This window comes from Pecten maximus, chromosome 12, assembly GCF_902652985.1.
Source record: "Pecten maximus chromosome 12, xPecMax1.1, whole genome shotgun sequence".
NCBI lineage: Eukaryota > Metazoa > Mollusca > Bivalvia > Pectinida > Pectinidae > Pecten > Pecten maximus.
The window spans coordinates 25,454,323-25,467,958 of record NC_047026.1 but is presented as its reverse complement, the minus strand read 5'-3'; the positions used below and the strand labels follow the sequence as shown (position 1 = coordinate 25,467,958).

At 37.2% G+C, this 13,636-nt stretch overlaps 1 protein-coding gene across 3 annotated transcripts in view; it reads left to right on the top strand.

The window, feature by feature from the left end:
- The window catches only part of LOC117339083 (protein slit-like), a 123,773-nt gene that overhangs the window by 97,713 nt on the left and 12,424 nt on the right, over positions 1 to 13,636 (top strand). For all 3 annotated transcript variants that reach the window (XR_004535058.1, XM_033900463.1, XM_033900462.1), the window contains exons 11-23: positions 419 to 490; positions 4,356 to 4,427; positions 6,452 to 6,595; positions 6,904 to 7,067; positions 7,186 to 7,336; positions 8,055 to 8,129; positions 8,393 to 8,464; positions 8,901 to 8,972; positions 9,540 to 9,611; positions 12,323 to 12,394; positions 12,578 to 12,741; positions 13,165 to 13,224; positions 13,467 to 13,599. Coding sequence is in view for 2 of the 3 variants with exons in the window: in XM_033900463.1 (XP_033756354.1) it covers positions 419 to 490; positions 4,356 to 4,427; positions 6,452 to 6,595; positions 6,904 to 7,067; positions 7,186 to 7,336; positions 8,055 to 8,129; positions 8,393 to 8,464; positions 8,901 to 8,972; positions 9,540 to 9,611; positions 12,323 to 12,394; positions 12,578 to 12,741; positions 13,165 to 13,224; positions 13,467 to 13,599 (1,323 nt within the window). In the remaining variant the exon portion in view is untranslated. The remainder of the gene's footprint in view (positions 1 to 418; positions 491 to 4,355; positions 4,428 to 6,451; positions 6,596 to 6,903; positions 7,068 to 7,185; positions 7,337 to 8,054; positions 8,130 to 8,392; positions 8,465 to 8,900; positions 8,973 to 9,539; positions 9,612 to 12,322; positions 12,395 to 12,577; positions 12,742 to 13,164; positions 13,225 to 13,466; positions 13,600 to 13,636) is intronic.

The window sequence follows — 13,636 nt, the reverse complement described above, 5'->3', positions numbered from 1 at the left end:
TATGTACTACTCCAAAGAAAATATTTATTATAAAGTTTTCCGTGACAAGTTCGGAGAAGTACCATCTGGTTTTTCTGAAGAAAACATGTTTTACTATAGAGAACTAATTTTTGGGGGCCTATAAATCTTTTATTGCAGTAGAGAACTGAATGTCACTTTGAATTAGGTAAGTCAGTTAGTAAAGGTGTTTTACTGGAGAATATTCATCTATAAGCTGGATTTCCTGTGGTTGAGGTCTCAGATAGACCAAATATTTGAGTTTAAATCAAGCACCATGCCAGATTATACTGGCACTGGAACCACAACAAACACATACCTTGGCCTGAGTAATCTTTTCCATGTAACCCCTACGCCTGAATATTACCCCAGATTCCATTAACGACTTCTAGTAATATTGTTTCAAATTTGTTTTTTTCAGTGATATAAGCAACAACAAGATATCCCACATTGCACCTGATGCGTTTGCAGGGCTTTCATCTCTTAATTCGCTGTAAGTATCTGGAGAGGGGGGCTAACTGTGCCTCCCCAGGGGTTCCAGCCAGCCAATCAGATCTATGGAATATTTTCACACTTGTTAAACTTTTGAGCCCAGTAATCATAGTGCTTCAAGCTCAGTCGCTTTTTGTACAGTTAGCTTAAAACCATATTTTCTTTTTCTTTTCTTTTTTTTTTTGATAATTTTATCTTTATCTATTATGGTAGTTGTTTACAAACATATTTTAAATTAATGTACATTTTAGATTAACTCAAAATAGTCTCTATTACAGATAAGGAATTCATTTTTTAAAAGATTTTTTCATGCACTTTTAAATTTTACTATTCATATACATAGAATGACAATGTGAGTTACGTTTGTGAAGAGGGGGCAGCTGGACAGAGATTATAGATAGGGTATCCAGCCTGATCCAGCAGTTTACTTGTCAGATCACAGTAAATATACCCTAGTATCAATATAAACTCTGCTCTGGATTCAGATTTCACGTCATTAGCCTTTGGCTGGGCTTCAATCTCCTACAGTCTAGCGATCATGAAATCTTACATTATATCTTCCAGTTATTACAGAAAAGGATTTTGAACACAATATCAATTTAAATTCTTTCCTAGCAAACTCTGAGTGCAGTTTAGAAAATGTTTAACATTTGGTTCACTTTAGAATACAATTTCACTTGAACAATATCAGTTTAGATTCCAGCTATGCCACTTTGAGATCATGGTAAATAGATTTTGATGTTAAAACAATATCTAGTCACATTGTATGTGTATTAAATTACGGTTTCGTCTAATACAACTGCGGAGAAGCTTGATCAGTGGTTAGTGAGGATAATTTATAAAACATTTATAAGGATCTGTCTGTAGATAGCTCCATGTACTCCTTAAGACCGGATTTAACTATGGTAAACTGGCTTTTAATTAGATTTGATATCATCTCTATTAAGTGTCAATTTACATACAGGTATGAAACACATTCAGCATCGTACACAAAGGCTGTTCCCAGGTAGATACATATGATAAAATCTTCAGCTTGCCTTTGATATACTCTAATTTCTAATTTGGAAAATGTTTTTGGATTGACCATGATCTGTTGTAGGATTGGGTTGTCAAATCAGGAATTATCTTGCGATCAGAACCTTGATATTATCAACTCACTCTCAGTCAGACCCACGCCTATCCTAACATAACTCACTCTCAGTCAGACCCACACCTATCCTAACATAACTCACTCAGTCAGACCCACACCTATCCTAACATAACTCACTCTCAGTCAGACCCACACCTATCCTAACATAACTCACTCTCAGTCAGACCCACACCTATCCTAACATAACTCACTCTCAGTCAGACCCACACCTATCCTAACATAACTCACTCTCAGTCAGACCCACACCTATCCTAACATAACTCACTCTCAGTCAGACCCACACCTATCCTAACATAACTCACTCTCAGTCAGACCTACATCTATCCTAACATAACTCACTCTCTAACATAACTCACTCTCAGTCAGACCCACATCTATCCTAACATAACTCACTCTCAGTCAGACCTACACCTATCCTAACGTAACTCACTCTCAGTCAGACCTACATCTATCCTAACGTAACTCGCTCTCAGTCAGACCCACACCTATCCTAACGTAACTCACTCTCAGTCAGACCCACACCTATCCTAACATAACTCACTCTCAGTCAGACCTACACCTATCCTAACGTAACTTCAATCAAACAAACCTGATATACTGCCATTCCAGAGTCTGTGTAACCTAACATACCAGTTTAGCTATACCCTATAGAATATAAAATGGAGATTTGAAGGTTTGGTTTCTGTTGACAGACAGGTTTCAGTTTAACAAGTGGGATCTGAAAGTGAAGACAGAAATGTAGGCATATGTTTTCAACTGTATTGTTTTACATGAATATCAAGATGATATGTAAATCAGGGAATCATGTAGGAGGTTTAGAATGATGAGTTTATCTGCAATGTCATCATGATGTGTCTGTGACTGTGTAATGGTGTATTTAATACCAGCCAGTGCCCTTAATTTAAACTTGATACAAATAAACTAAAACAAGACACCACTTCAAGCCTACTGAAGGTGTTGCTGTGCACACATTAGAGGTGCTGCCACGTTCATGGTAGAATAGAATTAAAATATGACAGGTGGATCATGATTCCTTTCATTATTTTTGCTAATTTGTTTTTATAAAGATAAAACGAATCATTCCTGTTTGAACTAATCGTATATCACAACCTTTGCAGCACAGAATTTTGTATATGGATATTTTCTAAAACATTTCAAGCAATTTTCACTCAACTTATGCAAAGTTAGTTCATTTTGAAATTTGACTTAAAGAGAGTTAAAAGGTGAGTATATAGAAGTACTTAGTGTATGTTGTTGTTGTAAGGTGGAGCTGAAGTATAGAACCCATGGATTCCTCAGGAGTTATAAAACAGGTGGTTTTGTGTGGCTATGTGGTGCAGCATAATAGGGATATGTTTATCCTTAAACTTTTAGCCCCTTCCCCCTCCTCAAAAAAAATAAAATAAAAAACAGTGGTGCAACTTCACTGCATTTTTGTGATTTCCAGCTGTTTTGTGTAATTGGGGCAGAATAATTAAAGACAGTATCTATAGGATTCTGAGCATGTTCCTCCTCTTATCTAGATAGTTAGGTTGATATCTCTAATTTTAGAGGCCAACATGAGTGTCAGCCAAGGTCTTATATCCAGTAAATCTGTGCCTCCAATCCTTCACTGGTGATGCCAGCCCAGGATACCGACTTGTTAGCAGCCTTTAAACTTGCATTGGAAATGGCCTACAATCTCAACTTTTTGCTTTTAAGTTGAGATTTGAAATATTTAATTTCTGTATAATTTCTACTGGATTTTATGAATAGTTTTTTATTTTAAGATCAAGGAAGTCTTTGTTTCTTCTTTTTCCTTCAATTTTCTGATTGTAATACATGTGTACATATATTTTTTAAATTTTAGCTGTAGAGAAAAACCAGTCAGATAAAAGATAATATCTTACTGTGATATAAGGTCAAACCAACTGATTTTATTTAGTTTTAACTTTTTTTAAAGTCAAAATTGACAAGTTTTTCTTTATATTCAGAAAGGTCTTTCAATTTATCTCACTGAATTAGTGAGTTGATTGAATTAAAATTCTGTTTGCCATCCCTAGATGTTGGAGGTGTGGCTACGATAAGGTTGCTTGTCAGATATGTCGGAGATAAAAACCTAAACTTCCAATCACATGTTGACCCTGTAGATAATGTAAGTAATTAGAATACCGCTGTCTAATAATCCACAAAAGTCAACTTAATACTGAAAATATACTTCCAATGGATAAATGTTCATAAGTTTCTTACAAGATAATAATAATGTTAGTATATAAAAAGTCCTATTTTAGAATTGTCTAGGACTTTGTGGAGGTTCAGATTAGTGAAAGCAGTTCATGGATGTTGGGTGACATATTGGACTAGTTTGCAATTGCTTTCCTGTCTCTTGTTTGGTTTTCCCCAGTTTGGCCAAAAAGTCATCAAAATTCCAAAAATCTTTAAATATGTTTTTTTTTTTTTTTTTTTTCATGTGAAGGCACAAAATCCAGCAATATTAATGTTCCCGAGTACCCCCTTAGTTTAAAAATTTACTACAATATTTTTTGAAGGGCCCACTTGTTGGTGGTTTTTTCCTTTTAATAATCACATATAGAGATTTCCATCTACATTGTCCTCCTTTATAAGTAAGCCAGAATATAAAGCTGTCTATGTTGTATTTACAGGGTACTTTATGCTAACAAGATGTCCTCCTTTATAAGTAAGCCAGAATATAAAGCTGTCTATATTGTATTTACAGGGTACTTTATGCTAACAAGATAACAGAGCTTCCTCTGGGAGTATTTAGGGACCTCAGCTCCCTCCAACTGCTGTAAGTATATTTCAATTGTTGGTCTTTAATATGAGGGATTCCAGGTGAGTGTGGTGGAAGAAAATGAACACACCCACACATCTCCCACTCTTTGATCAATCTTTCCCCCTCCGTCATGTGAAACCCTTGACATTATATATTTTGTTGGTACAGGTACAATTTACCCCCAAAATTTGCTGAAACAGCTAAAGGAAAATGCGGTTTTGTTGGGTGTAATGTGTAACAATATCCTGGTTTGACCTCTAATTTACTGGAATCTGTCACATATTCAGGTCTGGGGGTCCTCCAGGTGTTTGACCGGCTTGGCTAACAGCATTTGGTGCCAAAACTGTGCTTACTTTTATTTATTGGTTTGCACTATTATAGGGCCGCATCCTTTCAAATATGATTTATGGATTATGATAAATGTAAAACTCCCAGTTCACCACAGAGTAAATATTTGATAATGTAATTCTGTCAGACATAGATATATGAGAATATATACATATATATTATAAGACTTGAATCACATCCTCAAGCTATTTACAAAATGTCAGTGCTAATGATCTGGTGATAGATATGTAAGGTTAGCACTGTACTACTGGAATCAGAAGTCTGTATCTGTGACTGTAAGACCAGGACTAATGGACAACACATCTTATCAGGGGGATGATAATATAGGAGTTTATAGACCCCCTGCAACTCCACAGGGGTTAACTGATAAATCCCCCACCCCCTGGGAGATAAGGCCCCTCCCCTTGGGTATTAAGTGTGGCCAGTACTTAGTAGCCTGATTGATAGAGGTGGCTTAACTATACTACTTCATCTCACTGCAGGGAGTAAAGAGATAGGGTGTCCCCTTAAGGCCTTGAGTCCCTCCACCTCATCCTCTGTCCAGTCCACCCCAGGGTGAGAGGGTGTCCTCCTTAAGGCCTTGAGTCCCTCCACCTCATCCTCTGTCCAGTCCACCCCAGGGTGAGAGGGTGTCCCCCTTAAAGCCTTGAGTCCCTCCACCTCATCCTCTGTCCAGTCCACCTCAGGGTGAGAGGGTGTCCTCCTTAAGGCCTTGAGTCCCTCCACCTAATCCTCTGTCCAGTCCACCCCAGGGTGAGAGGGTGTCCCCTTAAAGCCTTGAGTCCCTCCACCTCATCCTCTGTCCAGTCCACCCCAGGGTGAGAGGGTGTCCCCTTAAAGCCTTGAGTCCCTCCACCTCATCCTCTCTCCAGTCCACCCCAGGGTGAGAGGGTGTCCTCCTTAAAGACTTGAGTCCCTCCACCTCATCCTCTGTCCAGTCCACCCCAGGTTGAGAGGGTGTCCTCCTTAAGGCCTTGAGTCCCTCCACCTCATCCTCTGTCCAGTCCACCCCAGGGTGAGAGGGGTGAGAGGGTGTCCTCCTTAAAGCCTTGAGTCCCTCCACCTCATCATCTGTCCAGTCCACCCCAGGGTGAGAGGGTGTCCTCCATAACTAGTGACTCCTAAGTTTTTACCCCACCCACCTACCCCACCCCACCCCACTCTCTTTCCTCTATCCTGTATCTCTAGTTCCCTCCGCCTCATCTTGTGTCCTGCCCCACACCAGTGGGTGTGCAGGCTTATAATAACACCCCTCCCCTCCCCAACCTTACCAGCTGTCATTGCCTCTAAAAACACATGTTTTCTGTCCAGGCTTTGAGTTCTATCTCCCTGGTCAGTCCAGATTTTGGTGATAAATGTTTTCCCTGACCCCTGACCCCTGAACCCCTGACTCCTGCCCTCACCACAGGATATCATAGATAAGGTTCTAAAAACCTGTGGTCAGCACATGTATTGGTATATGGCTGGAGTTGTTTTCTTTGTGATTTATGTGTATCCAAATGTCTTTACAGCACAATCATAGCTTGTATTAGGTTTGATATAGATTTCTTATCAGTTGAAGGGAGACAACTCCTGCATTTCTGCATAACTTCAACACCAATTCATCATGACCAAGCTCAACTGAGTGCTTAGTATATGTATATAAATATATTTGAACCATTTTAACATGGGAAAATTGATTTCGTTTACAGATTATTGAACGCTAACAAGATTAAGTGTCTTCATGCTGACATTTTCCGTGACCTGTTCAGTCTGAACCTTCTCTCCCTCTACGACAATAAGATCATGTCTATGGCCAACGGAACCTTCGACTCGCTCCGTAACATCCAAACTTTGTAAGTTATCACTGGGAGAAAAACCATTCAGGAGTATCCAAATAACAAAGGTTCCAATTTAATCAGAGATTGAATCTAATCGTTATTTTAAAAATATGTTCCTGAGATAAATGCTCAAAAACATTTACAGTACAATGTAGCCATACTTACTTTACATTGAAAGAAGTGCTAACAAGTCTAATTACAAGAGATAAAATCAGCTTTTCAAAAAAGCATGGCTGTGCTTGTCATTTGAAGTTTCAAAAAATACTTTGGTACAACTTTGGTTAAAATTTAACTCCATTCACCTGACCTGTTCTTTGCATTAGACATCTGGGCCGGAACCCATTCATCTGCGACTGTAACCTGGCATGGCTGGCAGAGTACCTTCAGAGGCGGCCAGTAGAAACGAGCAGTGTCCGATGTGAGAGTCCACGGCGCATGGAGCGCAAGAAAATAGCACGGACACGCCCATCCAAGTTCAGATGTAAAGGTAAAAGTGAAAATTTACTAAACTTAACTCTCTGATCCAGTTCTTACAAAAATGCTTTCAATAATATTGTACAGTATACGATATATATAATGCTTGAACTTTGACCTTTCATTGCCAGATTCAGAGGTCCATCGGACAAAAAATGCAGGGACTTGTATGGTGGATGTGGAATGTCCGGAGGGCTGTGTATGTATGGGGACCCTAGTGGACTGTTCTGGCCGGGAGCTCACCATCATGCCGTCAAACATTCCTTCTTACACCACAAAGCTGTGAGTTTATGGTTTTACATTTCTTTGAAATTTCTTATTATAAATTCAAAATCCCAACTATATAATGTATCTGTATCATCACATATAACAATACATCATCTAATGATTTCTAATTCTTTACCAGCTAGAATTTCTAAGCTTCTGCAGTCTGACAGCTTCATAAGAAATTTAAAGTTTATCAACTGAAATAATTTCTCCTAAATCTGAAGAATACCTTGTTACTATCTAGTCTATTTGTATTCCATTCAACATTGTTGTCATACACTGTATACAAGTTCAGGTTAGTCAAAGTAATAGAATCCGTTGTTTTTAAACTTTTGATGTAATAGACACTGACTGTATAATTAAACAGTTAAAAAAATTCTGGTGGTTTCATATATGTTACCACAGTTCTTTTTTTTAATGAATGGTACATAATTTTTTCCTGAATTTTTCAGGTCATAATTAGGTCACATTCTTTAAAATGAGAACTGGGATCAATATTAAGAGTGTCTTTGATGCAGCATACAATTCTTACCTATCTGGAACATCTGATCTTCTCTTGTCCAATTTTAACGACTTCAATGGAATTCTCTATCAATTGATGTTCATATTTTACCTTTGTTTTTTTATATTTTCTATTTTTATATTTTATATTTTATATTGGAATTGACTTTCATACATGTCATAGTTATTTTTGAGAACCTGTTTATCAGTTAGACTGATTGTCTTCCCTTAGGTTACTTAAGGGAAACCGGATCACCAGGCTGGAGGCCAATGGACTGTTTGTCCACCTGACCAACATACAACATCTGTAAGTCCCTGTCAGCTAACATCTGTAACACTTAACCCTGTCCTCGCTTCTTAATAGTTAACACATTATAGGAACAAAAAATTGTCGGTTGAAGTTATATAGAAATTGTAAAATACTTTTGTAATTATATACATGTATGTTTATTTGATAGTTAAAGCATTAAAGAAAACAAAATGTCAGTTTAATTTTTTGTAATAACAAGGGTATATACATTTATTGGGATTTATGTTATTGATACCTTCATTAATGTATGTCTGTTTCAGAGACCTTAGTAACAACCTGATAGAAGAAATAGTGCCTAACGCCTTCGAGGGAGCATCCAAACTGGTCGATCTGTAAGTGATACCTGAAATTTATACCAAAGTTTTCTAGATTATCTCCCCTAGTTTGGAACTTGGGAATCAGATATACCTAGAGACTATAGCTCAATTATATCAATATATATATTCATAATTTATTAATATATTATATATATATATATAGATTATATTATATTCTTTTATATCACATCAATTTTATTTTTAGAGACGGGGTCATAATAAAATGTGTTGTATCCATTCGTATATTGATGGTGGGAGACAAGTCGAAGTGTGCCTCCTGTAGCATCAGTGGTTGTCTCCGTGTACACTACTACATATGTACAAACATAGATAGGACATCAAATCTTATCTCTATACATTTAGTTATTTTGGTGTGAATTTTGTTGATATTTAAAACTATTGTTTCTGGTATAGGAAACAAACTAATCACCATTGTTATTTTTTCTCTTAGAAACCTTTCCAACAACAGAATCAACAGGGTAACCAGTAAATCACTAGCTGGACTATCAGCTCTACAAACATTGTAAGTCACAACTCGTATCTGTTTATAGAAAGAATGAGCCTATCATACAATGAAGGACAATGTCTAAACAAAACATCATGTCTAAACGGAATATCATGTCTAAACAAAATATCATGTTTAAACAAAATATCATGTTTTAAACGGAATATCATGTTTAAACAGAATATATGTCTTAATGAAATATCATGTCTTAACGGAATATCATGTCTAAACGGAATATCATGTCGAAACACAATATCAACATGATCAGTATAGATACACAGTCTCATTGAATAGATTTTCGAAGTTTACAGGTTTATTCACTGCAAATTATATGAAATTTGATTTTGTTAAGAGTCTGTGACATTAAAAATGAAATACAAAAACAATTCTAAAAATCACAGAGGTCATGACATTGTCCTATGGTATGAGATTGTATAAAGAACCCTATTTCCAATATGTTGCTTGTGTGGTTCATAATCAACCTGTCGTATACAGTGTTAGGTTTTGACAAATATACTGGATAAATAAGTATGTTGTATATAACAATTTTTTTTCTTCAAATAATTGTTTCCTTTCTCTCCACAGATCTTTGGACAGGAACAGAATCACATGTTTGAGTAACACAACATTGTCCTCCAGTCTCCATCTTCGTAAACTGTGAGTTTTATAGTCGTAATATATCAGTTACCTAAAGGACTATGTTTACATGGATGTTGAAAGGGGGTGGGGTATGGAGGATAGGAGTTTGAGGGGTTAAAGAAAGCAAGTTTTTGTAGCGGAGGGATGGGATATGGAAGGTAGGGTTTGAGGAATTAATGAAACAAGTTTGTGGAGATGTTGGGGGGTGGAAGATAGGGTTTGAGGGGTAAATGGAAGACAGATGGGGGGGGGGGGGGGGTAGAAGATGGGGTTTGAGGGGTTAATTAAATTAAGTTTGTGGGTGATGTTTGTGGAGAGTAGGGTTTGAGGGCTAAGGTTATTTTCACATATAAAGTGTCATGCATGACAAGACATAAGTTTACCCATATATAAATACCACCCTTTTTGTACCAAATATAACAAAAACATCAGGTGCACTTAAGATTTCCTGCCCTATCCTACTACCTTTCCAACCTGTCTGCCATTATCAATATCCTTATCATAGACATTATTTTCTCTCCCGTAACCCCCAAAACACGAAGAAAAGATTATTTGCATACATTTCATTCCTTCACATACAAAATGGATTTTCTGTGGACTAGTGTACAGCCCTCCTCTGTTCTCTTACACAAATGCCATTTTATCTTTGTCTGTTTTATCAGTCGATCAGTGTTTTTATCAATGCTCTGTTTTTTTATCTTCACAGTTTTGGATGTTAACTGTTTTGCACTAGGTGAAGCTGTGGCCTGAGTTTGGTTATCTCACATGTATTTTAGGCTATACATGATTGTATTTGTTTAAGATATGAAATCTGTTTCAATACTATTTCCTGTAAATAGATTTTTTTACATTTTCACATAAAAGTGTCATGCATAACAAGACATAAAAATAACTGCTTCCAATGTTAAACTTACCTATAGTACGATTGTAGATTATCTAACAGTGAATATTACAACTGATCAACTTGTCAGAGATGTTTTATACGAGTGTAGGACAAAAGCCCCCCCGGACATTAGCCCCCCCGGACATTAGCCCCTAGGACAAAAGCCCCTCCGGACGAAAGCCCCCCCGGACATTAGCCCCCCCGGACAAAAGCCCCTTCTTTAGAAATTTAGCTGGTATACTTTATGTAAATCTGTACTTTTGAAAAACAGAAACTATATATATATATATTGTTGTTTTTATCTCTGAAATTTGGAGAATAATTGTGTGGAAAATGAAGGTCCTTGGTTCAATGTCAGTGTAGCATTATATGTCTGTGGTTAAACATCATAATTTATTTTTTCAAACTTTATATTATTAAGTAAGCTAAAAATTTCAGGAAAACTCTCAATGATGAACATATTGTTACTGATTACACGTAATTTTTGACTTCCTAATATACTGCAAATATTGATAATCAAAGAAATGCCTACAAAAGCAATAAACATTTGATCCCTATTTGCAGTGTCTCAAATTATAATATAATAAGTACCTAACCAAACATGTTGCTGTGCGTTGTAATAAGAAAAGTTTAATTTTAGGAATGATTAAAATCAAAGAAACAATGAAGCCATTAATGATATATTTCTTTCCAGGAGAACACAACATCAATGAAAAACCTACCAAAAACCTGTGTAACAGCTTATTATTTATGTAACAGTTCAAGTAGTTGTTGTTGAAACCGGTTGTTTACATTGCCAAAGCCACTGATGACATATGTATATGTAGCAATTAAAAATCATAAAAAAAATGTATCATTTTTTTTATGAAGGGGCTTTTGCCGAAGCCACTGATGACACATATATATGTAGCAATTAAAAATCAATAAAAAAATTAATATCATTTTTTTTATGAAGGGGCTTTTGTCCACTTTTTGATTAGTGTGAAGGGGCTTTTGTCCGGGGGGGCTTTTGTCCTAGGGGCTAATGTCCGGGGGGGCTAATGTCCGGGGGGGCTTTTGTCCGTACCTCGTTTTATACATTATACCCCCATAGTGACGTCAGGGTGTATACCAGGTCAGGGTTTCTATCCACCTGTCAGTCAGGAGACCATACTCTCTCTCCATACATTGTACCCCACAGTGACATCAAGGTGTCTGTCCATCTGTCCGTCAGGAGACCATACTCTCTCTCTATACATTGTACCCCACAGTGACATCAAGGTATCTGTCCGTCAGGAGACCATACTCTCTCTCTATACATTGTACCCCACAGTGACATCAAGGTGTTTGTCCATCTGTCCGTCAGGAGACCATACTCTCTCTCTATACATTGTACCCCACAGTGATATCAAGGTGTCTGTCCATCTGTCCGTCAGGAGACTATACTCTCTCTCTATACATTGTACCCCACAGTGATATCAAGGTGTCTGTCCACCTGTCCGTCAGGAGACCATACTCTCTCTCTATACATTGTACCCCACAGTGATATCAAGGTGTTTGTCCATCTGTCCGTCAGGAGACCATACTCTCTCTCTATACATTGTACCCCACAGTGATATCAAGGTATCTGTCCGCCAGGAGACCATACTCTCTCTCTATACATTGTACCCCACAGTGACATCAAGGTGTCTGTCCAGCTAGTTGTGTTTTTGGCATGGAAACAACACTACATTAAGTTCATTTTTATTTTTCTATTTACTTTAACTTGATGTATCCTTTTTAAGACAAAATGTTTAGACTAAATTCAATTAGTATATCAGCTTGAATGTCAAGACTATATCTTTTCTATGCTGTCTTTGATTTTCAGATCTTTGTATAACAACCAGATACGGTGTATAACAGCTGGAAGCCTCGATAATCTCCGATACCTTGTTACTCTGTGAGTAAATAACTTTTTTCAGCTTAATTTTGCAAAACATTTTTGCACTTTTTAAAAAAAGAAAACAAGAATAAAGTTACTTTTGATATATCATTACTGAGTATATTACTCAAGTGGGATACAGAACTATATCATATTCTGATAATCGTGCAAGCTTGTCTGAAGATCTTATTTTGTTTTCAGGAATTTGGAGGCGAATCCTTTCACATGTAACTGCCACTTAAGCTGGTTTTCCGACTGGTTAAAACGAGTAAACATCATCACTGGAAGCCCAACCTGTTTCTCTCCCCATAACTTGAAGGATTCACCAATTCATGACATTCGTACTGCAGACTTTGTATGTGAAGGTGAGTTAGTTCTGTCACTATAAACTGTGAATGTGAGGTCTTTTATCAAATGACGGTGACAAAGATGATAAGTCAAAGGGTAAAGATGACCGTAACAATGTAGTTGACTTGTTTCCACACTTAGGTGTGTCGTCAACTCTGATAACGACATGCCTAAGTGTCGAAACTAGACAACTACTTGATCCACCCAGCACAACGTTCTTATGGTCATCTTTACCCTTTGACTATACTCAACTTTACGGCCTGACTCTTGTATTCCTTGTGGAATCCGTCAGCTGGGTAACACAAAACAACACCGAACTTTTTACACGGACATTGGATTTCCAAACTCCTGTGAAGACGATAAGTGTATTTTGATAGGGCAACTATATTAAGGTCAAAACTGAATTCATTTTTGTAAGATCACTGCAATTTGTCTTTCAGCTAACAATGAGCTCGGTTGTAATATTGGGGTTTCTCCATGCTGTTCTGATGAAGAAGTCGGTAAGTCATTCACTAATATACAATCTTATCATTTTTAACCCATCTGTCAGTCATAGATATGTTTTTGTCTATGGAATTTCTCATGTAAAATGGAAACTATCAAGAGACATATAGCAGATAACTATTATGTACAATTTTTTTCATCTGGATATATTTTTGATTCTGCATGGATTAAAGAAAACATTGGTTGACTAATGTGGCTTTAAGATAGCAGTATGATAGCTGTGAGTTATCTCCCCTAGCTCCTGTGGACAGTAGCTGTGACCCCCGAGCCTACTGCCCACCTTTGTGTACCTGTACCGGAACTGTTGTAAGATGTAGTAGACAAATGCTGACGGAGATTCCTTCACACATACCCCTGGACACAACAGAGCTGTAAGTATGATAGAATGAAAACAGAAATAGACTGTTT